The following is a 26,937-nucleotide window of genomic DNA, read 5'->3' on the forward strand; positions in this document are numbered from 1 at the left end:
TATCAAACACTCGAGAGGAGGCGGGGGGGGGGGGGGGGGACAGTGTGCCGCCACTATCAAGTTTTGCCCAGTTCGGAAATAGCAGACATCCAGAATTTTAGTCGTTAATGATACAACGTCGTTACAGTTAAAGTATTAGAAAAGTTAATCGCCAGAAGCAAAACAAAAAGACAGTACTCTATACATAAATAACACGAAGGTCGGCACTTTCCCCTACGTTTCTCTTTAAAATGTTTACGCATTTGATGTACTGTGTGTAATACATTGAGAATATCTAACATACATAATCACAAAATATCGATAACGGATACACGGATATTCTACACTACTGGCCATTAAAACTGCTACACCAAGAAGAAATGCATATGATAAATGGGTGTTCATTGGACAAATATATTATACTAGAACTGACATGTGATTACATTTTCACGCAATTTGGGTGCGTATATCCTGAGAAATCTGTACCCAGAACAACCACCTCTGGCCGTAATAACGGCCTTGATACGCCTGGGCATTGAGTCAAACAGAGCTTGGATGGCGTGTACAGGTACAGCTGCCCATGCAGCTTCAACACGATACCACAGTTCATCAAGAGTAGTGACTGGCGTATTGTGACGAGGCAGTTGCTCGGCCACCATTGACCAGACATTTTCAGTTGGTGAGAGATCTGGAGAATGTGCTGGCCAGGAGGGCAGTCGAACATTTTCTGTATCCAGAAAGGTCCGTACAGGACCTGCAACATGCGGTCGTGCATTATCCTGCTGAAATGTAGGGTTTCGCAGGGTTCGAATGAAGGGCAGAGCCACGGGTCGGAACACATCTGAAATGTAACGTCCACTGTTCAAAGTGCCGTCAATGCGAACAAGAGGTGACCGAGACGTGTACCCAATGGCAACCCCTACCATCACCACGGGTGATACGCCAGTATGGCGATGACGAATACACGCTTCCAATGTGCGTTCGCCACGATGTCGCCAAACACGGATGCAACCATCATGATGTTGTAAACAGAACCTGGATTCATCCGAAATGACGTTTTGCCATGAGTACACCATTGCAGGCGCTCCTGTCTGTGATGCAGCGTCAAGGGTAACCGCAGCCATGGTCTCCGAGCTGATAGTCCATGCTGCTGCAAACGTCGTCGAACTGTTCGTGCAGATGGTTGTTGTCTTGCAAACGTCCCAATCTGTTGACTCAGGGATCGAGACGTGGCTGCACGATCCGTTACAGCCATGCGGGTAAGATGCCTGTCATCTCGACTGCTAGTGATACGACGATGTTGGGATCCAGGGCGTTCGGTATTACCCTCCTGTGTCCACCCATTCCATATTCTGCTTACAGTCATTGGAGCTCAACCAACGCGAGCAGCAATGTCGCGATACGATAAACCGCAATCGCGATAGGCTACAATCCCACCTTTATCAAAGTCGGAAACGTGATGGTACGCATTTGTCCTCCTTACACGAGGCATCACAACAACGTTTCACCGGGCAACGCCGGTCAACTGCTGTTTGTGTATGGTAAATCGGTTGGAAACTTTCCTCATGTCAGCGCGTTGTAGGTGTCGCCACTGGCGCCAACCTTGAGTGAATGTTCTGAAAAGCTAATCATTTCCATATCACAGCATCTTTTTCCTGTCGGTTAAATTTAGCGTCTGTAGCACGTCATCTTCATGGTATAGCAATTTTAATGGCCAGTAGTGTACTTTGAAAAACTAACACATTTTCTAAAGTCACACAGTTTTGTTTAGTGTTGTAACAAGTTGCTTTGACGTTAAAATGCAATACAGTAAGCATAGTACAATATGTCCCACTTTAGAGTATCAGTTTTTTTGTTTTGTTTTTTGCATTTAAGATGGGCATACGCATTTTATATTTCATAATGCATTCGTTTTAAAGCCTGTCTTGAAACCAAAAATCCCCAGAAAACAAGAGTTCGAAATCAAGAGCTACATTGTTCTCAGCAATCCACAAATACGTAAAAAACAAAACCGAACGTTGAACGTTATAGGCGATATATTTCTCCAAAAATATAATAAAAATTCCTCGCTTTCTACGATAAGTCGCAATACGCGATAACGTAATATACGATTTTTTAAAAATATACCGTTTACATAGGATCTAGACGGGACTTTTTTTTCCTTTATTGAATGTCGATTCCCCCCGAAAGGGGGCAGGCTGGCAGCAGCATATCACGCTGCTCTGCAGCCTACAGATTTTTTAAAACGTAAAGAGTAGATAAGAAACAATAAAAGCAGGTGATAAAACGGTGACTTAAGTTGTAAAACGGCGGAAAACTGGGGAAAGTTAAAACATAAAACAAAGGATTGGCAAAGCTAATAAAATACGCAGGAAGCAGACAGTCAACATAGTAGACAGACAATTAAAGAAACATGGCGACAGTCTGGTTTCTGTTAGCAAGAGATATAAAAATCACACCCAGCGACAGTATGATGTCCGTTGCAGCACTTCAGTCAAGACACACAACACTGAACAATGTCGGCACAAAGATGACACACAATAGCCAAGGGCAGATGGGGGGGGGGGGGACAAGGAGGGAGGAGAGGAAAAACGAAAGGAGGGGAACCAAAGGAGGGAGAGGACTCATAATGGGGGGAGGGGCAGGGCAGACGCGAGAGGGAATGGGAAAAGGCAGAGGGGGGAAATGCAAAAGGACTCGAGGGAGAGAAGGGGGGCATTGAGAGGGTAGAAGGGGAGAAAACAGGATGGAAGGGGGGGAGGGAGCCCAAGAAAAGGATGGAGGAAAAGAGGAGGGGTGAGGGTCAGAGTTGATAGGAGGGATAAATGGAGGGAGAGAGGGCATCACCCGGGAGGGGGAGTTGATGGAAGCCACCTTGGGATGAAGGGTGTAGAGATGGAAGGTAGGGGGGACACAACAGTGAAGACGTGGCAGAGGGTGGGGATGGGAGAGGAGCAACCAGGGGGTGAGGGGTATCAAGGCGGCGGGAGGTGTAGAGTATGTGGATATATTCAAGAAATAGGAGCAGATGGGGAAAGGAATGAGGTCATAGAGCATCCGTGTGGGGGACGGGAGGCATACAAGGAAGGCGAGGTGGAGTGCATGACGCTCAAGGATCTGGATGGACTTACAGAATTTGGGGGGGGGGGGGACAGATATCCAGGCGGGACTGGCATAACAGAGGATGGGACAGATTAAGGATTTGTAGGTGTGGAGGATGGTAGAGGGGTGCAACCCCCATGTCCGGTCAGAGAGGAGTTTGAGGAGTCAGAGGCGGTTGTGGACTTTGGATTGGATCGAGCGGAGATGAGGGATCCAGGTGAGGTGATGGTCAATGGTGAGGCCAAGGTAGGTGAGGGTCTAGACGGGGCTATCAGAAATCGCTATTACAGCAAAATCTTTGTACAAGTGATGCCGCTATAAACGGTATCGATAACCCCTCTGTCTGAAAAAATAAGAACAAAGTCGCATGAAATAGGGGAGTGTCGCAATTGCAAGAAGAATAAATCTGCTACCGGTACACTGAAGCAGTTTTCACCGACGGTACTGGAGTTCGTAGCACCCGCACTGGTAACGCGGCAGGTAGGAGTATTCGCCGGCGGACTGTTTAGCTTCGAAGTGTGACAGTCGACGATCAGCGAGGCGCGCTGTTAGCGGGCGCCCGGCTTGTCAGCGTGACAGGCGCGGCGTAGTTGTGCGTCCGGCAGCGGGGGGCGCTGTTGTCGCAGCTGGCCGCCGTAATCCGGGCACGGCGGCTCCGCCGGCGGCCGGCGAGCGCCCGCCCGCCAGATAAGCTGTGTTTGTCCTGTCGTGACCTTTCGCCAGGGCGGAAATGTTTGCGTCCCTTTCCCGTCGGATTAATACGACGCACTCATCGGACAGCAGGGGGGCAGGGCAGTCCGGATTGTTTGGTTTGCAGTGGACGTCGCGGGGGAAATTACGTCCGGCGGCAAAATGCCGTGGCGCGTTCTAGGATACCGGTCGGGACACTGCGATATCGGAAAACACCTGTGAAAACAACGGACTGGGGCGCGCCTCCTCAGTTCCGGCGCGAGGTGCTCCAGCGTCCAGTTCAGCGCCACGGCATGCGCTGGAAGCTACAGAGGACAAGCGGTTCCAGCAGTGCCGCTAGTCCCTCCAATAATAGGAGCAAATTGGCAGCAAACCGAATCGGTCTTGACACTTACTGACATACTTTAACATTTCTTCCCCTCTGGCTGTATTTGGAATGATTATTTAGCTGTCGCAAATTTAATTAGAAGCCGTAGACAATTTGTTTTTAGAGAACGAAGTGGCTACATACTGATGAACAAGGAAAGGATCCGAGCTTTGACTGTGTGCCTACTACCAATCCTCTCTTTCTGTTTCGATCTTTTAATTTTTGTAATATTGTTCGTACTGTAATAGACAATGCCAAATAATTAACCAGATTCACTTGTAATTAAATCACTCTTTATTATATTATAATTTTAACCTAACAATACTTGCCTGCACTCACACTCGCCGTTGTCTTTACAAAACTACTGTTACTGTTGCTAATGCACTGTGAGATACTCTCAATGAAAATTATTATAGCTTAAAGCAACACCGTTTAGAACAATTACCATTTTTCTGTCTATATGTGTGAGTGATGATCTTAGGAACTGTGCGGTTGGTCCCGGCGGAGGTTCGAGACCTCCCTCGGGCATGGATGTGTGTGATTGTCCTTAGGATAATTTAGGTTATGTAGTGTGTAAGCTTAGGGGCTGATGACCTTAGCAGTTAAGTCTCATAAGATTTCCCACACATTTGAACATTTTTGATCTTAGGAAGCAGAACCAGACGCATCGTTCCTCATAAATTTTTATAAAATTATCCTCCTCTGAATTCTTTAATTAATATTCTTGTTTTTACCACATTTTCACTTCTTACCTACCGCTGACATAAAATACATGTCATTCAGTACAATGTTCTTTCACTCTCTCGATCAACTCCACATAGTGTCCTTCATCAAATGGTTCAAATGGCTCTGAGCACTATGGGACTTAACTTCTGAGATCATCAGTCCCCTATAACTTACAACTACTTAAACCTCACTAACCTAAGGACATCACACACATCCATGCCCCAGGCAGGATTCAAACCTGCGACCGTAGCGGTCGCGCGTTTCCAGGCTGTAGCGCCTAGAACCACTCGGCCTCTCTGGCTGGCTATCCTTCATCCTTGAGAGAGCTCTGGCTTGTTGCCACACATCAAAATATCGCTACCTTCTCCTGTATCCATGCACTTCAGACCGTTTCTCAACGGAATTTCAGTCGACTTCCACTACCAAGACATGAATTCATCCCTGAAGTCTACCCCTCCACCCAACCATAACCTACCCTACCTACCACTTCCCAAATGGATGCTTCAGCTCACCCTTTCCTCGCCCAGCTGGCATCCCACTCCTATTCCAACACCTCCCTTCCACCAAGACATCCCTCATTCTTGCCCATCCAGCATCCTTCTATTTCCCACATCCCAGTCAATACTCACAATCACCAAGAGCCAACATCACTTAATTCTCACTATGGTTTTGAGTATACGTCACATCTCCATCATTTTTACATAAACACCGTTATCTGTATTTTAACTTCATACATGGTTATATTTTGATCTGAACAATTTTTAAAGTCAATGGCTGAATATATTGGCATCAAGACAGCTGCGAACCCGCCCCCCCACCCCCTCCTACCTTTCTCCAGTATGTGCCTGTATATACATGTGTGTGTGTGTGTGTGTGTGTGTGTGTGTGTGTGTGTGTGTGGAGGGGGGGGGGACATTCTAAAAAATTTTAAGCCACTTTTATAGTTGTAAATAATGATTGTATTTGGAATAAGTGTAATTGCTGGAATAATGGTAGCAGTGGGAATGAAGAGGAAACATCTTTAAAAGTGAACCGAACTAACTCTCGAGAAGTTCAATACGAAATGAGAATATAAAATGCAAAGAAGCAAATAAATGCGAAATGTATGGGTTAGAATGTCGTGTTCGTTTATTTCCTGTCATATCACTAAGCCCACAGTAACTTCTAACTGTATTTTGAGATTTTGATTGCACTTCGTTCTTTAAGTGAGTACTTAAGGCTGTAGTAGCAATAGGTGAATCACAATTCGGGGCGCCAATGAGAAATATGTTTTTCGCTTTGCAAAGTACATTCGTTTAGAAACGACTCTTGTACGATGGGCAGAGAGAACGGACTACCGCAGTGGTCACCACTACTATGACGGTGCTTTAAAACAAATGAGTGCTTTAAAACAAATGAGTGCTTTAAAACAAATAAAAATGAAATTTTTAATAAGATAATATAAGAAAGGAGTCTCTTATTCCTGGTTAAAAAGTTAGTTTCGTAAAATGTAGTATGAAGCTGGGCATCCATGATGCTCTTTTGCCTATGGCACTTAAAAGTCTTTTAAAATTGTCCACAGACAGTAAGACACCTCATGTTGCCTGTAGGATTACTACGTCTTGGAAAAAAAAGAAAAGAAAAAAAAAAACGGGATACGGGATATTGACTAGTAGCTTTTTTAAATGTAGGAGATAGCAGAAGGCCTTGTGATCATTCAAATAACTTCGTGCTTTTATTTACAGTTTCTCGCCATAGACAGACGAATGGCAGCAATCGGTGGAAACCTACAATTTGAGGGGAAGCAAACAAGCAACGGATCACGGATTTTGCTCAACTTTCGTACGGTTGCAGTGCATTTGTAGATATAACGAATGCTACTCTTATACGAACCATTTCTCGGGCGTTTTTGAGAAATTGAGGGGCGACGTTTTACGGGTCTGTTGAATATTAGAAGAGAGTGCTTGAGACCGAGCACTTATGTTAGCGCATGGGGATAAAGCGACAGCCAACCAGTCTGCTCGTACCTCGTTACACTCAACTCACTAGTGGAAGAATAATTAAAATTAGGCTATCCATTACTCAATTTTTTGGATGTTTCAGTAATTAAAATGGCAGATGGGACTTTAGGTGTTAAGGTATATGGGAAAGATGCACATACCGATCGTTACCTCCGTTAGGATTTGAACCATCATCCCAGACGGAATGGTGTGTTATTAAAACATTGGTTGACAAGGATGATAAAATATGTGAACCAGTTTATTTGCACGAGGAACTAAGTTATTTGCAAACAGCCTCTAAGAAAAATGGATACGCTGATAATGAGATAGATGGAGCAATCCATCCCAGAAGAAAAGTATCCGAAAACAGGCAACAAAGACAACCATCATCTGAGATAGTTTTTCTTCCTTTTATCCACAGTATTACTGACAGTATTAGAAAAGTTCTGGCCAAGTTTAGAGTTGAAACAATACTTCATCAAGAAAGTCAGTGAATGTTTAAGATCGCCGAAAGACGAGAGACACCATTTTGCAACCCCTGTGGTGTACAAAATTCCTTGCAGTTGTGGTAAGGTTTATATTGGAACAACGAAAAGAAGTGTTAACACCTGCCTAACTGAACACAAAACGAACTGTCGTCTAGGATACACCGACAAATTGGCCATAACGCCAGATGTTTTTAAAAATGGTGATCATGAAATAAAATTTAGTGAGACAAGCTTATTAGTTTTTTTTCTTTATTGTCAGTTTGATACAACAAGGTAGGTCGGCAGTGGCTCTTCCGCCATAGAAAAAAATGGTTCAAATTGCTCTGAGCACTATGGGACTTAACATCTCAGGTCATCAGTCCCCTAGAACTTAGAACTACTTAAATCTAACTAACCTAAGGACATCACACACATCCATGCCCGAGGCAGGATTCGAACCTGCGACCGTATCAGTCGCGCGGTTCCAGACTGAAGCGCCTAGAACCGGCCATAGGAAAGACACACAGTATAACAGGAATACAGAGCAGCAAACATACATGGGGGACAAAAACGGGAGACAAACATAGTAAAAATAAGTGAAGTCGTTCACCGACGTACTGCTCTGACAAAATAAAATAGTTCAACACTGCACACAACGGAGAATGCAGAACGTCACACGTGAAGAGAGGAGTTCGGACAGAGAGACACTGATGCACCGACGGGACGACAAACACGAGCACTGCGGCGACGATCTCTGGCACACGAAGACGCACAGTTCACACAAAAAAGCTGGAGCCTGCCAGAGGGAAGAGGTGAGGGTAGGAGGGAGAGGGGGAGGGGGTTGATGCCAGTGGGAGAGAAGAAGGGCGGGGGGAGGGGATAGGGGGGTGCGTGGAAGCCCGGTGAGGGGGGGTGGGGAGGGAGGGAGGAAGAGAGGAGGCAGAGAAGGGAAAGCGGGTGCCCTGGAGGAAAAATACAGAGGAAGGAGGGGTAGATGGAGGGGATGAGGGCATCATCAGGGAGGAGGAGTTGGCAGAAGCCACCTTGGGCAAGGGTATTGAGTGTGGAGGGATGGGGAGTGGGTGGGATGTGGGAGTACAGGCACGGCAGTGGATGGGGGTGTTAAAAAATGGGAGAGACAAGTGGGTGAGGGGGATCAAGTTTGTGGGAGGTGTAAAGGATCCTATCCGTTCGAGGAAAAGGAGACGGTGTGGAAACGGAATTAAGTCTTAGAGGATCCACGTGGGGGAGGGGAGGCAAGCTTGCTACCTAAGACATTGCATTATTATGCACATATATACAGAGAAGCTATAGAGACTTATAAACACCACAATACTTTTAACAGACAGGAAGAAGTCTTAATGTTAGATAAGATTAGGTGGCCGACTTTGTACCAACGATGTGACAGCCGTTTACCTGTGACTGAGAGTAATGACATCATGTGACGAGTGGTGGCGCTCTCTATGCTTTCTGTATATACAGGACCTCAACGGCCCAACAGCCAGTCGTTGACTCACTTCGGAAGATGTTGCTCACAGTTGGCAAGGAAATGAAAAGAAGAGGAATTTCAACTGTTCGACCTGTAACGTCTATTAGCAAAAGACATATTTTGTAGTAAAGAGAAAATATTGTGTATCATGTTTTGTTATTGTATGGAATTATGTACTTTTTTTATTATTATTTATTTTAGATGATATCTGTGTCGGCGAGTACTGAAACCGCACAGACGATAAATATCATACAAAGATGAAAAAATACCACTAGTATAAATAATACAGAACGAACATTAATTTCTCTGTCTTCTTCTTGGAGTTGTACGAGTAAGATAGCCTGTGACGTTGCAGTAAATGCTAATGTAGTCTTCTTTTGTCATGGTCAACAGATGTACGCCATTACGTAATCATTGTAAAAGGTGTGTATTAGTTAACATATTTGAATGTTTTGAATAGAGTTATTTAATGAAACCTTGCATTATTATTTCTAGTAGCTTGCTTGGTATATTATCCCATCCTTTTAAGAAATTTTCAGTTATTTAAATATTATCCGTGGTGCAAAGCTGCGCTACGAACGAACGAGCCGCTGCCGCGGCGCATTGAAACTGCATTAAAAGACATCGATCATACCGCAAAGAAGCGGGAAGGTAATACTGAAATAAAATCATCTTTTTCAGCTTCCGGACTTGCAGAGCAGCGCAGCAGATTTTATGATGTGTTTTGCAGGTTGACGCGGGCTGCTGATAATATATTGCTAACAGTACAAAAAAAATAATTTACCTTCGTAACACAATAGGAGTTTTGCTGTGCTTAGTTCTGGTCTGGCAAACCTTATAGTAAAAACGTATTTTTCTCCGACAATAGTCTCATGTTCTTGTGCTGGTCGTGGTAATTATTGGTGTTTTACTATTAACAAAAATCCACTGCAAAAGTTTGATGTTGAACAATCTTCGTGAACTGTAACATCAGTATTTCATAACAAAGTAATTTTCATTTTCAATAACGATAAAGTAGGGAAGATATGTTGACTTTTATAGTGAGTTACAGTAACGGAAAATGTTCCTTTAATAGAAAACCAGATACAGAACAATAAGAATCCAATATATTCTGTTTTGTTGAAAATTAATGATTATAAAGAAATTCATGGCACAGCATTACTAAAAGGTATTTCGCGGCTCTTTTCGTATATGCGTTATTACGCGAGCAATGATAAAGCAAATAATAGAAAAGAGTTTTTACGAAAAGTGAAACAGACGCGAAACTGTCGCCCAAAAACGCGGGGCTCGAATTTGCAGTGGCCACGAAAATAAATGTTTATGTAATTTCATTTCAGTGTCTATTGTTATATATATACACACATATATATATATATATATATATATATATATATATATATATATATATATATATGTATGTATGTATTTAGTGATAAATGTATGTATGTGTATCATGATTAATGCCATGTATTAATGAATGTACAAAAATTTTTCATGGAAAAACGCACCACTGCAAGCGAGTCAGAGGAAATGATCCTGATAGTACTGAGAAACTGTAACGACTACATAATCCGGGGGCAGCCGAACCCCGAGATCAGATAAATTAAAGGTAAGACTACAGTGTAGTTGTCCTGTTTATAGAAGCTTAACTCCAGTGAAGTGATCTCGTATCGCTAGTGGTATGTAGTTTGATGTTAGTGTTTATGACAGGACAAAGCTGATTGTAGATAGCAATTTTTAGTGTGCATTGTATTGTAGATAAATTAAGATATTTTGTGTGCAAGTGGAAACTGTCAGGTCTTGTGTTCGAGTAGGTAATTTATGAATATGGTTAAATTGCGTAGTCAACGTCCAAGCAATATGGATACTGAGGAACAGCCATTAGTTAGTGCAGGAAATGTAGAAACGGGTGCATTAAGCAGTACAAGTACTCTCTTTGAGGATATACCATGCGAAAATGTGGGGGCAGGGACACAGGAAGTGATGCCGCCGCCCACCAGTGCTCAAGGAGAGGTAGATAAAGAAATTACACCACCTCCAGAAAAGCAGGAACCAGAGAGTGGTAATCTGCCTGGTGGATATTCACTTCAGGCGATATTAGAGCGCGTGCTGCATTACCAGGCAAAATTTGCACAACAACAAGCTGAAAAAGACGAAAAAATTGAGATCTTTCTTGCACAGCAGGCTGAGCGAGATCGCCAGCAGGCTGAGCGAGATCGCCAGCAAGCTGAGCGAGATCGCCAGTTAGCAGAAAATTTACTTGCCCAGCAAGCTGAGCGAGATCGCCAATTAACAGAAAATTTACTTGCCCAGCAGGCTGAGAGGGATCGCCAGCAAGCGGAGCGAGATCGCCAGCAAGCTGAGCGGGACCAGCAACTTGTGCAATCGTTAGAACATATGAAAAAAGAGATTGCCTGTATGAAACAGAATTATGAGTCGATACCTAAGGCCGTGCAGGAGTTGACTGAACAGGTCAACAACCTGCAAGTAGCAAACACTAACATGGTAGATGAAATAGGTGTCTTAGCCAACCGATTAGAAAAGCTGGAAGTAGATTCCACACAGCTTGTAGAGCAGAAGTGGAACGAACAAGCAACTAAAATTGAAACTGAATTCAACTCATGGCTAGAAGTGAAGGAGAGTGAGATCGACAAAAATATTAATTCTAAGGTACAAGCAGCTATGGCAGATAGAGATTCCGACTCGTTCAGTACCGCAATAAATAGTCAGGTACAGAACGACGTGCAAACCGTCAAACAAATACTCAGTGAGGATATTCCGCAGTGGCAAGTGAATATTAACAAACGGATATCCGACTTGGAAAAGGGTTTAGCACAAAGTAGCAAACATCTTGAACATGAAACTATGTCGCCAACAGCCAATGTGTTTGGCAACGCACAAACTTATATGCGACGCAACAATGGTGAATCTTTAGGCGATAATGCGAAGAGCTGTAGCTTCGGTTCGGAGCACACAGCATATGTCCCAGGAGCAAACCAGTATAGTTCAAAAATATTAGTTGAAGAAAGTTTGATAAAAATAGGCTATTTCAAACGTTTACTACTGAACGGAAGTCAGTACACCCAGTAGTATTCATAAAAAGCTTTAAAAATATCTTGCCTAGTGTGTGGAATGAAGCACAGAAAATTCAATACGTAATGTCATACATTCAGGGTGATGCAGCGTTGTGGGCTACGGAAGTAGCAGACAGCTGCATGACATATGAACAATTCGAGAGGGCGTTTTTGTCGAAATACTGGTCGCCTTGTATACAAGAGCGGCTAAGAAAAGAAGTATACAATCCGGAACCGTACTCACCCCGTCTTGGGAATCTGAGACGGTATTTTGAGAAGTACATAAACAAAACGCGCTACTGGGACGAGCCTATCTCACCAAGCGACATAATAAGACTCCTTAAATCACATTTACCCATTCATATAAAAGAGAAATTAATACACGTACCAGAAAGCGACATGGAACATTTCCTGTCTGTTCTAGATTCAATAGACTTAATCCAGGAAGACGCAAAAGCAGCGTGTGATCACTCGCGGAATAATGGATCAGTGTGTAAACATGACAGAAATAATAGTGCACAAAACCACAACCATGGAAATGGTGGGAGTGGTAACAAGCGGCAAGAGCATTCGCAAAATTGTAATAATGGTAGAAATCAAAACGGGTATGGTCAGCCGTCTCATAATAAAAAAGTGTCGGTTTGACGACCGGTACGATTCCGGACTGCCAGGGACCAACCGCTGGAAAAATGCGCGAGGTCAGTGGCATAGCAATTACAATGACGGTAATCGTAATTGGAATCAGAATCAGCGACCAAGCCCAGAACGGCAGGGTAATGACCGGTACGATAACAACAAACCACCACTGCAAAACGCGCCTATTGTGCAGTCGTGGCGGCCCACAAACCAAAACGTAAACATTGTAGAGGTCGCGGACAATAGCCGTCTAAGTACCTCGCAAGCAAGCCATCCAAGAAACTAAAATCGGCCTCGATATGCTCTCCATCGCTGGCCGAGGGGTGGAGTGAGAGCAACACGAATGACAATAATATCCCTGGAATACATATGCTGCGATACAACGACGGTATCAGTATGGATAAAGATCTACTGACCGAACCGCATGAATGTAAGAGAAATAGCAACGAAAATGTGCAAGCCATAATAGAAGCGAAAATCAATGATGTTGCAGTGAATATAATCATTGACACAGGTGCCTCAGTGAGTGTAATGAGTACAGAGTTGTTTAAAGTGCTAGGGAAGGGACGTAGCATACCGACTTTCCCGGTTAATAATTGCAAGGTGTCTGGAGCTATAAGTGCACAGAGCCAATTAGTTAAGTACCAGGTGCAGGTGGAAATTTGTAAGGAGGGCGAAGCCATAGTGAGCTCGTTCCTCATTGTTAAATGGTTAAAGGTGGCCTGCATTCTGGGAGTAGATTTTCTCCGTGAGAGGGACGCAGTGATCGACCTCTCCTCGGGAAAACTAAGCATAGTTAATAAAGGTAGGAGGATTGTGTTGTCTATGATGAAATCGAAGGAGGTACTTATGCCATGTTGCAATCGAATTAACATCAAATGTAGGAAACCCTGGGTACTACACCTCAATGATTATTCACCTGTGACGGATCTCTATTATCCGAGTATAGGAGATAGAAATTTTGAACCAAATGTTGATGAATTTCAAACCAAAGTACAGGAATCTGAAAGTTTAAGCAACATACAAAAGCAACAGTTGACGCAGCTGTTATCAGAATATAACATTGTATTTACCGACCGACCAGGAATAGTCAAAGGGTACCACTATCACATAGAGGTGATGCCCCATAAAACATACTGTCGCGCATCTTACACCATCCCTTGGTCGAGGAGGGAAGTAGTGGCTAAAGAGATTCGGAAGATGTTGCCACACGAATGTAGCTATTTGTTAGCACATCCCCAGACGGGGAAAATAAAAGGACTGTATTCACGTAAAGATGTAAAATTATTTATTCAGTGACATGTCTGATGTAAATAGTAGTAGTAAGAAGATTTCAATTGTGTTTTAGAGTATAAGTATGTTAGTTTTATGAAAGAATGTGTATATAGTTAAAACTTTGAGGAAGTAGAGTCAGTAAACTGAGCAATAACAGGCAAATTGAAGACTTTGTTTACAGACAGTTAGTGTCATTAAAATACGATATGCTCTTCAAGCAATGAATAATCTTTTTGTTGACAAAATAATGATTAATTTCTTGAATCATTTTTCATTTGTAGTAAGTAAGTACAATTAATGATGCAATCTCATATAACTATGTAACAGATGTAATTGTGTTAGAATTAAGGAACCCTGAGAGAGAGTCTCTCCTAGCCAAAAATGGACTTTGTAGTACGAAATAATTATGTGATGCAATTACGGCCAATAGTGATCTGAGAACGACACTGGAGCAGAATTCAATCAAAACAAAACCGTTCCGTGTGACCTACGCTTTCTATGTATCGATGCTTCAATTGAAGCCTGTGTACTTGGTACACGCCCTTGAATATTAATTACGCTGTACGCGAATCAATTTACGCGGAAACTACACTGTAGTCCTGTAGGACAAACCGTTAAAAATAATACTAGTACTAAATAAAGTATTTATTGAACAATATGCCCAAGTCAAGCTGTCATGCACATGGTAAAATCTGTTTGCTAGATGGGTGATAACCTGGCAAGCTACACTAAAAAAGGAAAAGAAAGCTATGTAACAAAAATCACACACCTTTAAATAATTACAAAAAAAGCCATATATGCCTAGTAATAGTATTAAAAGTGTCTAATGACAAGGTAAACACAATGGACTCAATGGAGATGAGAGTGATTATGCTAAGAACAGTTGTTATGCATTAAAAATAAACTGTGTGCATAAACAATCTAGGAAAGGACGGAATATTGTGTGTAGTAGGGACAGAAAATGACTGTTGTATCTGCACCAATATATACGTCAGTATAAGTTAAGTGTTGAGTGACTAACTGTCGTAGTGCAGTGCTCAACGAACAAGACACTGTGAGTGAAAACGGTAGTTAGTGATCCGTTCAGAGTCGATACGAACTAACATCGTTCGACGGAAACATTTAGTGTGTGTGTGAACCGAAACATTTCACGTGTTGAGAGACGCTCTGGCAGCGAATCGACCGTGAGAACAAATGAAAGTGTGTAGTACAATGTGTGTGTGACGAACCCTAAATACCAGTGTCGCAAGAAACCTGTTATCACGCCAAAACAGCCTGTGCATATCAGCCAGCGAAGCGACGGCGTAATGAACAATAAACGCTTTTAACCAAAGTGCATTTTCTTCCACAGCTAATAATTTGTATCCTTAGAGACAGTACACCGTTGTGGAATATTTGTTTCATGCGTTACGACGGGGAGCCATGCGGAGAAGCAGAGACGGGTGCCGTGCCGCCAGCCAGCCGGTCGCGGGAAACCACTGCAACACGCCGACATTGGTGAATGGTTCGGCGCGGATCGCGACTGCTCGGGCGCCACCTCAGCACGCCGTCGCTGTTACTGCGAGCAGGTCGTCGACCTCAGCGGTCGTTGACACGCCGCGTTCCAGACGACGCTACGCAACAATTGCTTCGCGCCGCCCGCTCCGGACGACATTGTTGACATTCAATCGAACATTACCAACTACGTTGTTAATGTACTAATATGAAAATGATTTATTGGACACGAAATTACGTGACAAACATTTTTCCTTTTTTAATTTACTGTGTATAAACTCAAAACATTCACTTGTTCGATGATATATGAGATATGTTTCCGTCATATTAGTGAAGCAAACTGACACAAATGCCATACAATGGTAGAACATTTGTCGTGAGTAAGTGTAGAGACAATCCATTACCTTGCTATAAAACTGTTAAATGATTGACTTTCATTGTGACACAGAACACAAATGTGACAGAGTGTAGAAGGTACATTTTTAACAGAGAGACTAAAAGTTTAACATTGGGTAATAAATAACCTTCGTTATCTGTGAACATTGGATAAAGTCCAACCTTTTTTGATGAATAATCAAACCGCGTGTTAAGACAAACCAGGTGAGATGACCATGGCTCTGGCGAAGTTTTCCCAGGTTTTCTGACCGCACGTAGCCCAAATGGGGGAGCCAGAAAGCTGTAATGACCCTGGGACTAGGTTTACGGTCGCCTCGCCAAGTGTGAAAAAACTATAAAAAGTGTAATTAAAATTATAATGCAAAAGAGTAAAGAAGTGAAGAGTGAATATTTCAAACAAGGTGATAGACAATGACAAAACGGACGTTAGTGGCAGCATATTGCCGAACATTCTTAATGTTAGTCAATTGCTGCCAGGGGGCATTGTAACGTCTATTAGCAAAAGACATATTTTGTAGTAAAGAGAAAATATTGTGTATCATGTTTTGTTATTGTATGGAAATATGTATTTTTTTATTATTATTTATTTTAGATGATATCTGTGTCGGCGAGTACTGAAACCGCACAGACGATAAATATCATACAAAGATGAAAAAATACCACTAGTATAAATAATACAGAACGAACATTAATTTCTCTGTCTTCTTCTTGGAGTTGTACGAGTAAGATAGCCTGTGACGTTGCAGTAAATGCTAATGTAGTCTTCTTTTGTCATGGTCAACAGATGTACGCCATTACGTAATCATTGTAAAAGGTGTGTATTAGTTAACATATTTGAATGTTTTGAATAGAGTTATTTAATGAAACCTTGCATTATTATTTCTAGTAGCTTGCTTGGTATATTATCCCATCCTTTTAAGAAATTTTCAGTTATTTAAATATTATCCGTGGTGCAAAGCTGCGCTACGAACGAACGAGCCGCTGCCGCGGCGCATTGAAACTGCATTAAAAGACATCGATCATACCGCAAAGAAGCGGGAAGGTAATACTGAAATAAAATCATCTTTTTCAGCTTCCGGACTTGCAGAGCAGCGCAGCAGATTTTATGATGTGTTTTGCAGGTTGACGCGGGCTGCTGATAATATATTGCTAACAGTACAAAAAAAATAATTTACCTTCGTAACACAATAGGAGTTTTGCTGTGCTTAGTTCTGGTCTGGCAAACCTTATAGTAAAAACGTATTTTTCTCCGACAATAGTCTCATGTTCTTGTGCTGGTCGTGGTAATTATTGGTGTTTTACTATTAACAAAAATCCACTGCAAAGGTTTGATGTTGAACAATCTTCGTGAACTGTAACATCAGTATTTCATAACAAAGTAATTTTCATTTTCAATAACGATAAAGTAGGGAAGATATGTTGACTTTTATAGTGAGTTACAGTAACGGAAAATGTTCCTTTAATAGAAAACCAGATACAGAACAATAAGAATCCAATATATTCTGTTTTGTTGAAAATTAATGATTATAAAGAAATTCATGGCACAGCATTACTAAAAGGTATTTCGCGGCTCTTTTCGTATATGCGTTATTACGCGAGCAATGATAAAGCAAATAATAGAAAAGAGTTTTTACGAAAAGTGAAACAGACGCGAAAGACCACGGCCTCATAGCCCAGAAGTTTTACTTCATGTCACCTCACATTGTGTATAGGGTGTAGTCCTATGCATTTGAAAAGAATACTGTGATGGCAAGAGGGCAAACAGCAGATACAGTACTAAATTTAATGAAATCTTCACATAAGTAAGTGTGAACTTACACTCATGGTATGAAATTATACTTGCTACAGTGATTATTGAACCGAGAACACTGAATGCTATGTTGAATATACAGTACTAAAAAATAAGCACCTGACACCATCCAACAGTCCTTAAACATACATTCAGCTAGCAAGAGCCACACTATAGCTATAGTGAGTGGAAGACACCACTAACAATGTAACGCTGGTAGGACCAAACAACAGCACAATAATCAATATTATGCTAACATTCCATGATGGATAGACGTGTTTCTCTAGTGAATGGTACCATTGTGTCTTAGGAGGAGAGAGACGTTATCGTCTTAGCAACTATTAAAAAAACACAGTGGCAGCGACTGTGTTATGCTATGACTACATGTTACCCTTGGCTCTACATGAAGATGAATTACTGCAATAATATCACACAATCATCGAAATAAAAAGAAAACAGTAAATACCTTCCATCAGAACAGTGCAAGTGTCCACCATTTGGAGCTCCATCAACTGCAGGTGATCTGCTGTGGTCGGTGTTGGGTTCACAATTTTATACAGTTTCAGGACTGCAAAAATCAGTCATATTTCTAGGAAATGACTTCCCCCGGAACAATAGCGAAATACTTGACTAGTCGTCACGGAACAGCCAAAAGCATTCTATGGCCCTTGGCTACATCTCGTGGTGGGAAGAGGCATCACTCGCCAGAAGGGCAGATGCTTTTTTTTAATAACAGCATAGCGTCCTGTACCACTGTTGCTATCGAACCTCAAGTCGACCTTCCTATCGCACAGATTTTTATTTGTTTTGGTTATTGTATCTCAGTGTCAGACAGACCATCAGAGACAGAGCACCTTGTGTTCCTGCTGCTATTAAGGCGAGTACACTGTTCGTTTGTTATATATTTTTGCGAGCTTCCAAGGGGAGCGACTTATTTACAATTACCTGTGTAGTTAGTAGATTATTTTTGTAATTCCTTGCATGTTGGAGTGCTTGCTAGGCACAAGCTTTTGTTTTAATAACAGTGTAGCGTACAGTACTGCCGTAGTTATCGACCCTCGTATCATATAGGCTTTTGTTTGTTTTGGTTAGTGTAGCTCAGTGTCATTTAGACTGTTAGTGAGAGAGCACTTCGAATTCCTGGTGCTAATAAACTGAGTACACCGTTCATTTGTTACATATTTTTACGAGCTCCAAACAGGAGCGACTGCAGTAATGGACAGGAACTGTGATTGCTGTGTTCAGATGCGAGCTGAGTTGGCGACCCTTACCTCACAGCTCCAGGCTGCATTGGCTTCTGTCACACAGCTTGAGACTGCTTCCAAGGGGCATCACTGTGGGGGGGTTAGACACAGGGATGTGAGGGACATCGAGCACGTCCCATGTGTCCCCCTATCGGTCCACTGCGGGTACTGGCTGCACTGAGGTTGACTGCTCAGCCGTGGTAGAGTGGGAGATCATTCCAAAGTCTGGCAGGCAGCGAAAAACTTCCTGACGGGCCGATTGTAGGGCCTCCCCTGTTCGTTGACGAACAGGTTTCGGGCGTTATCTGTGGCTGACAATGTCTCTGAGCCAATAGCAGTCGTTCACCCTGTTCAAGAGGAAACTTATCGGTCCGCGAGATCTGAGCATTCACAGAGGGTGGGTTTGCTGGTAGTTGGGAGCACCAATGTTAGGTACGTAGTGGGGACCCTTAGGAACACGGTTGCCAAGGAGGGGAAAGAAGCCAGTGTGCATTCCATATGCATACTGAGGGGGGGGGGGGTGTCATTCTGGATGTGGAAAGGGTGCTTCCGGATGCCATGAAGAGTAAAGGGTGCAGCTAACTGCATGTGGTGGCTCATGTCGGTACTAATGACATGCGTTGCTTTGCGTCAGAGGAGATTCTCTCTGCTTTCCGGCAGCTAGCGGAAATGGTAAAGACTGCCAGTTTTGCTTACGAGATTAAGGCAGAGCTCACCATCTGCAGTATAGTCGATAGAACCGACTGTGGTCCTTCGGTGCATAGCCGAGAGGAGGGTCTGAATCAGAGGCTCAGGTGGTTCTGTGACTGTGTAGGCTGCAGATGCCTTGACTTGTGCCATCAGGTGGTGAGTTGCTGGGTTCTGCTTAATAGGTCAGGTGTCCACTACATACAGGAAGTGGCTGCTCGGGTAGCGGGGGCTGTGTGGAAGGGACGGGGAGGTTTTTTAGGTTAGAGGGTCTCTGGGGACCACAGAAAGGGCGTCTGTCTAAAAGAGGACAGGTAAAACACAGTAAGTTAGTTGTAGAAACGATCGGTAATGTAATTGTAAATTGTCGTAGCTGTGTTGGGAAAGAACCAGAGCTCCAAGCCCTAATAGGAAGCACTGAGGGTCAAATAGTCATAGGTACAGAAAGCTGGCTAAAGCCGGAAATAAGTTCAGCCGAAATTTTTACAAACGACCTAACAGTGTTCAGAAAGGATACATTAAATACAGTTGGTGGTGGAGTATTTATTGCTGTCAGAAGTAGTTTGCCTTGTAGTAAAATTGAAGTAGATAGTTCCTGCGAAATAGTATGGTTAGAGGTTATACTCGACAGTCGGACACAATTACTAATCGGATTGTTTTACGGACCCCACGACTCAGAAGATATAGTTGCTGAACAGTTCCAAGAAAACTTGAGTCTCATTTCAAAAAAGGTACCCAACTCATACAGTTATAGTTGGTGGTGACTTCAATCTACCCTCGATATGTTGGAAAAATTGTACGTTTAAAGCCGGCGGCAGGCATAAAACGTGATCCGAAATTGTACTGAATGCTTTCTCAAAAAATTATTTTGAACAATTATTTCATGACCCCACTCGAAGCGTAAATGTTTTCGAAAGCATAATTGATCTCTTAGCAACAAATAATTCTGGACAAATGGTGAGTATCGTGAAGAATACAGGTATAAGCGACACAAGGCAGTTGCTGCTAGGCTGAATGCCACGTACAGCCATCAAAAAAGAAAAGCAAAGCATATCTAAAGCTGATAAAAATTCTCTTAACGCCGTTTTAAGAGACAGTCTTCACTTCTCCCGATCTGATCGTCTAAGCGTAAAAAAGTTGTGGAATGATTTCAAAGAGATAGTATCGACAGCAATTGAGAGATATATACCACATAAATTAATAAGTGATGATACTGATTCCCCATGGTACACAAAACGGGTCAGATAGCTGTTGCAAGAAGCAGCGAAAAAAGCATACCAAATTTAAAATAACACAAAATCCCCAAGACTGACAAAGTTTTACAGAAGTTCGAAATATATCGGGTACTTCAATGCGAGACGCCTTTAATAATTTCCATAACGAAACCCCGTATCGAAATCTGACAGAAAACCCAAACATATTCTGGTCATTTATAAAGCTCTCCAGTGGCAAGACGCAATCAGTACCTTCACTGTGCGACAACAACGGTGAAGTCACTGATGACAGTGCCACTAAAGCAGAGTTATTAAACACGGTTTTCCGAAACTCCTTCACCAAAGAAGACGAAGTAAATATTCCTGAATTCAAATCAAGAGCAACTGCCAAGATGAGAAATATAGAAGTAGATATCCCCGGTGTCGGAAATTTGCTTAAATCAATAAAGGCAAGGCTTCCGGTCCAGATTGTATACCAGTCAGGTTCCTCTCAGAGTATGCTGATACAATAGCTCCATATTTAGCATTTATATACAACCGCTCGCTCACAGAAAGATTTGTACCTGAAGATTGGAAAACTGCTCAAGTCACAGCAATACCCAAAGAGGGAAGTAGGAGTAATCCGTTGAATTACAGGTCCATATCACTGACGTCCATTTGCAGTAGGGCTTTGGAACATATACTGTATTCGAACATTATGAACTACTTCGAAGAAAACAATTTATTGACACATAGCTCGGATTCAGAAAATATTGATCTTGCGAAACACGACTATCTCTTTATATTCATGAAGTAATGAGTGCTATCGATGGGAGATGTCAAACTGATTCCATATTTTTAGATTTCCAGAAGGATTTCGACACCGTTCCTCACAAGCGCATTCTAACCAAACTGCGTGCTTATGGAATATCGCCTCAGTTGTGGGATTGGATTCGTGATTTCCTGTCAGAAAGGTCACAGTTCGTAGTAATAGATGGAAAGTCATTGAGTAAAACAGAAGTAATATCCGGGCTTCCCCAAGGAAGTGTTATAGGCCCTCTATTGTTCCTGCTCTATGATAACCATATAGGAGACAATCTCAGTAGCTATCTTAGATTGTTTGCAGATGATGCTGTCATTTACAGTCTGGTAAAGTCATCAGATGACCAAAAAGAATTAGAAAGCGATTTATAAAAGATATCTGTATGGTGCGTAAACTGGCAATTGACCCTGAATAAAGAAAAGTGTGAAGTTATGCACGTGAGTACTAAAAGAAATCCACAAAATTTCGATTACGCGTTAAATCATACAAATATGAAGACTGTAAATTCATCTAAATACTTAGGGATTACAATTACAAATAACCTAAATTTGTTGGTAGAGCAAACCAAAGATTGCGATTCATTTCCAGAACACTTAAAAGGTGCAGCAGGTCTACTAAAGAGACTGCTTACAACACGCTTGTCACCCCTATCCTGGAGTATTGCTGTGCGGTGTGGGATCTGCATCAGGTGGGACTGACGGATGACATAGGAAAAGTACAAAGAAGGGTGGCTTGTTTTGTATTACGGCGAAATAGGGGAGATAGTGCCACAGACATGATACGTGAATTGGAGTGGCAATTATTAAAACAAAGGCGTTTTTCGTTGCGACGGGATCTTCTCATGAAATTTCAATCACCACATTGCGAAAACATTCTATTGGCACCCACCTTCATAGGGAGAAATAATCATCACGATAAAATAACGGAAATCAGGGCTCCCACAGAAAAATTTAAGTGGTCGTTTTTCCGCGCACCGTTCGAGAGTGGACGGTAGAGAGACAGCTTGACTATGGTTCATTCGACCCTCTGTCAGGTACTTTATTGTGAATAGCAGAGTAATCTCGTAGATGAAGATGTAGATGTAGATGCTGTGACCGGGCGGACGCAGAGACTGGCGGGCGTTGAACCACTGCGGCCGGCAGTTGTACAATATGCTGGCGCAGACCACCCCTCTGCCGCCGTCTGCTGCCTGCAGCCTCTCGTACCCCGAGCACTCGAAATTAGTGTCTGTGAAAGTCACGTGAGTAAATTGTCATGCGTATGGTTATTACAAACTTTTCAGACGCAGAAGTATCAGTACAGAACAGCGACTTTCACGGTATCTGTTCACATGTCCGGAAAAAAGACAGTCATTTTCACACCCGACAGCAAGCTACAACTTGTATCTCTACCTCCTCGTTATATCTTAACACCCAACAACTGAGTAAAGCTACGAACTCTGTCTACAAGGCTGTTGTTCAGGGTTGGTTGGTTGGTTGATTTGGAGGAGGAGACCAAACACTGAGGTCATCGGTCCCATCAGGTTAGGGAAGGATGTGAAAGGAAGTCAGCTGTGCCCTTTCAGAGGAATTATCCCGTTATTTGGCTGAAGCGATTTAGCGAAATCACAGAAGACCTAAATGTTTGAACCATCGTCCTTCCGAACGCGAGTCCAGTGTGATAATCACCGCACCACCTCGCTCAGTGTTCTAGATGGTGGACGAGTAATCTGTCGAGTTTGGAGACCTATGACAATCATTTTTCTCTTATTTTTTGTCAAATTTACGAATTTCCCCCTAGTTTCTCAATATTGCCAGGTTTTAACGTAATTTAGAGTTCAAAACCATTACTGTCTATGACTTCCCACGTCAAGAAAACGCCTCATCGCGTCGATTTCGTTATGCTACCAGCCAATGACAATTCACCATTGACCTCAATTGTTGCCGTATCATTGCTAAACCGCCATCTTCAGTAGTTTGCGAGTGCTGTGTAAATGTGGACATATCGTTTACCCTGTTATACTGCCTGCATCATACTAGACAACTACTGTTTTGCAGTTTGGGTGCAAAAACTAAGTTCATTAGCCGAAATATTTCATTAAGATTGGCCATCTCTCTCCATGTGGATGGGAGTCATAAAGTATTCTCGCGTTCGTAGGATAGCGTCTGAGACTGAAAGATGTCACCAACACTTCAGATGATCATAGCCCCAACAACAGGGTTCACAGTATGTCCAAATGTATATAGCACTCGCAAAGTAATGGAGGAGTACTCTGGCAAGATGCAGAAATTGAGATCCATGTCATTGGATGATAGAATCACGAGATCGACACAATTAGACGGTTTGTTGACGAGAGAAGTCGTCGAAAGCAGTGGTCTTGAAGTAGAGTAATTGTGTAAAGTGCATTGAAATTACGAAAAAGCCTGGTAAAATTGTGAAACTGATGGAAAATACGTAAAATTGAGGAAAAATACGACAAAAATGATTATTATAGAGCTTCGACATCAGTAGTTTGCTCATCCATCGTCGACAACAGCATCGTGGACAAAGTTCGTAGATTTACTCAGTTGGATGTTAAGAAGTGTCGAGGAGGGAAGGATGAGAATTGTAGCTTGCTGTCGGATGTAAAAATGACCGCGTTTTCTGCACCCACAACATATGAATAGATAGCGTGGAGGCCTCTGTCTGAAATGTATGTAATACCCACATGCACGACGGTTTATTTATGTGACTTCCACTGACATTAATTGTGAATGCTCAGGTTGCGAGAGGCAGCTGGAAGCGAACGGCGACAGTGAGCTGGTCGGCTCCAGCGTATTGAATAGCTGCCGCCTGCGTGGTTTCAACGCCCGCCGGCCTCTGCGCCATCAGGGTCTCGGCATCTGGGTCTCTGGCACGCGCTGCCTCTTCCCACAACGAGACGTAGCCAAGGGCCGTAGCGTGCTGTCGGGTGTTGCGTGACGACCAGTCAAGTATTTCGCTATTGCTCCGTGGGTCGGAATTTCCTAGAAAAATGCTTGATTTCTGCAGACCTGAAACAGTAGATCATTGTCAACCCGACAACGATCACAGCAGAGCACCTGCAATGGATGGAGCTCTTCGTGTACCATCAGCGACAGGGTAGAACAGGCCGGGAAAACTAGTATCCCTGTCTATGGAGGGGAGAAAAGGGAGGGAGAAGGGGAGGTAGGAGGGTAGGTCAGACTGGTTCTGAGCTGATTAGTCTCTATCTACGCATCGAAGTGAAGAAATATGCACTGTTCTGGTAGCAGGTTCTTTTTTTCGGTAGTTGTGTGATGTTTTTACAGTGTTTCGTCTTCCTGTAGACCCAAGGCTGGGATGCCCCCGTGCACTTGTAGCATGACATAGTCGTTGCTGTTGCGTTTTTAACTAACAGTTGCTCCCTTGTAAGAGGATCACGTCTTTCTCCTAATACACACTGGTACCACTTACAAGAAATTCAAGTCCATCTCTCCCAGAATATTCGCTCAATATTGATTATTGTGTTGCTGTTTGGTCATACCAGCATTGCCTTATTACTGAAGTCTCCTTCCACCAAAGTTGTAGGTAGGCTGTCTAGGTTTTTATGTTGGTAACGCCACGTAGCACTCTGTATGAAAATCACTGACTGTGCTGTGTGCCGTCTGTGGCTCGTTGGACTCATTGTTGGAATATTTGCGCCGGCCGGAGTGGCCGAGCGGTTAAAGGCGCTACAGTCTGGAACCGCACGACCGCTACGGTCGCCGGTTCGAATCCTGCCTCGGGCATGGATGTGTGTGATGTCCTTAGGTTAGTTAGGTTTAAGTAGTTCTAAGTTCTAGGGGACTTATGACCACAGCAGTTGAGTCCCATAGTACTCAGAGCCATTTGAACCATTTGGAATATTTGCTTGAGTAGTGTTGGGCAGTGGGATGTGAAAAGCGCGTAGCGTTGCGCAGTTGGAGGTGAGCCGCCAGCAGTGGTGGATGTGGAGAGAGAGAGATGCCAGAGTTTTGAGAGATTACTATAAGCGAACGATCTGGACGTGTGTCCGCCAGAAAAAGGAAATTTGTAAAGATGGATGTCATGAATTGATATATATATATATATATATATATGATGACTTTTGAACATTATCAAAGTAAATACACTGTTTGTTCTATATCAACGTCTTTCATTTGCTAACTATGCCTATGAGTACTTAGTGCCTTCAGTAGTTAGAATCCGTTAATTTAGCTGGCAGTATTGGCGCTCGCTGTATTGCAGTAGCTCGAGTAACCAAGACTTTTGTGAGGTAAGTGATTCATGAAAGGTATAAGTTATTGTTAGTTAGGGTCATTCTTTTGTGAGGATTATTGAAAGTCAGATTGCATTGCGCTAAAGATATTGTGTGTCAGTTTAGTATTGATCAGAATAAGTAAAGAGAGTAATGTCTGAGTACGTTCAGTTTTGCTCAGCTGTTTGAAAATCAAATAACGTAGAAGTTTACTGGCACAGTAATTATAATTTTCCAAAGGGGACTTCTCAAAGTTTATCAGACTTTCTAGCTGAATGCAATTTTAAGGGCTGCTGGATGGTATTAAGTGCTACTTTTATAGTATATTCAACGCAAGGTTCAATGTTCTCGGCTCAGTAATCAGTGTAGCGAGCGTAAGTTCATGCCACGAGAGGTGAGTGTACACTTATTTAGCAAGATCTTTCACTGATTTTAGTACTATATCAGCTATTTGCACTGTCACAGTATTCGTTTTAAAACTGTAAGACTACACCCTTTACATTATGTGAGATTAGGTCTGTTGATACAATATTCATTGTAGCAAGCGTACGACTCACACCTGGGGAATACATGATCGTAATACGGCATGCAACAAATAGTGTTATCGTTTATTCAATCAGTTTTGTAAATAAGTGAGTTGACATTACCGCAGTTGAGCTGCTCAGAAAGGCACCACAAGGCAGACAAGCAGTGTGTTAGTCCACAGTGAGCAAGTGAGCTGTGTAAAATCTATCCACCATTTATTCCTCCATCGTCTGTATGGCAATAATCTCTTCCTTCCACAGTATATGACAACACACACACACACACACACACACACACACTGCTGTTACTGGGTATATAGAGCGTCTGAAATCCCTACCAGACAGCCCTCGGACAGAATAAATGTGGGTGATGATGGGTTATAGCGACATGCAGGATAGTGAGTGCAAACACTGCTCTCCGTCTGTTGAGGGCAGAGCGGGTGAATCGGTGCACTGTGAGACAACTGGTATAAAGATCTGTGTGTACCTCATTTATGTGGAACGAATTACTTCATTGCTTTGTCCTACATGAGACTGATTCTTTTACTTGGCTGATGACCACTTTCAGACAGTGTCGGCACCTGCAGTATGTCTGAAAGCACTCCACTGCTGACTGTTCAGTTCTTCATCTATGACAATAGTCAAGTATTTCGTAATTGTTCCATGGGGGTAAGTCTTTCCGAGAAAGGCGTTTAATGGCTTAGAGGAAGCATCCTGTACTTGAGTCTTCTACACGTCTGTGACTGATTTCTGCAGACCAGATACAATA

At 42.8% G+C, this 26,937-nt stretch overlaps 1 protein-coding gene across 1 annotated transcript; it reads left to right on the top strand.

Annotated features, from left to right (window-relative positions):
• The first annotated feature begins 10,659 nt into the window (after positions 1-10,659).
• LOC124776975 (uncharacterized abhydrolase domain-containing protein DDB_G0269086-like) lies at positions 10,660-24,350 on the top strand. Its single transcript, XM_047252219.1, has 2 exons — positions 10,660-11,440; positions 24,151-24,350. The coding sequence occupies exons 1-2, from the start codon at positions 10,660-10,662 to the stop codon at positions 24,348-24,350; spliced, it is 981 nt and encodes a 326-aa protein (XP_047108175.1).
• Positions 24,351-26,937: the final 2,587 nt, after the last annotated feature.

This window comes from Schistocerca piceifrons, chromosome 1 (genome assembly GCF_021461385.2).
Source record: "Schistocerca piceifrons isolate TAMUIC-IGC-003096 chromosome 1, iqSchPice1.1, whole genome shotgun sequence".
Classification (NCBI taxonomy): domain Eukaryota; kingdom Metazoa; phylum Arthropoda; class Insecta; order Orthoptera; family Acrididae; genus Schistocerca; species Schistocerca piceifrons.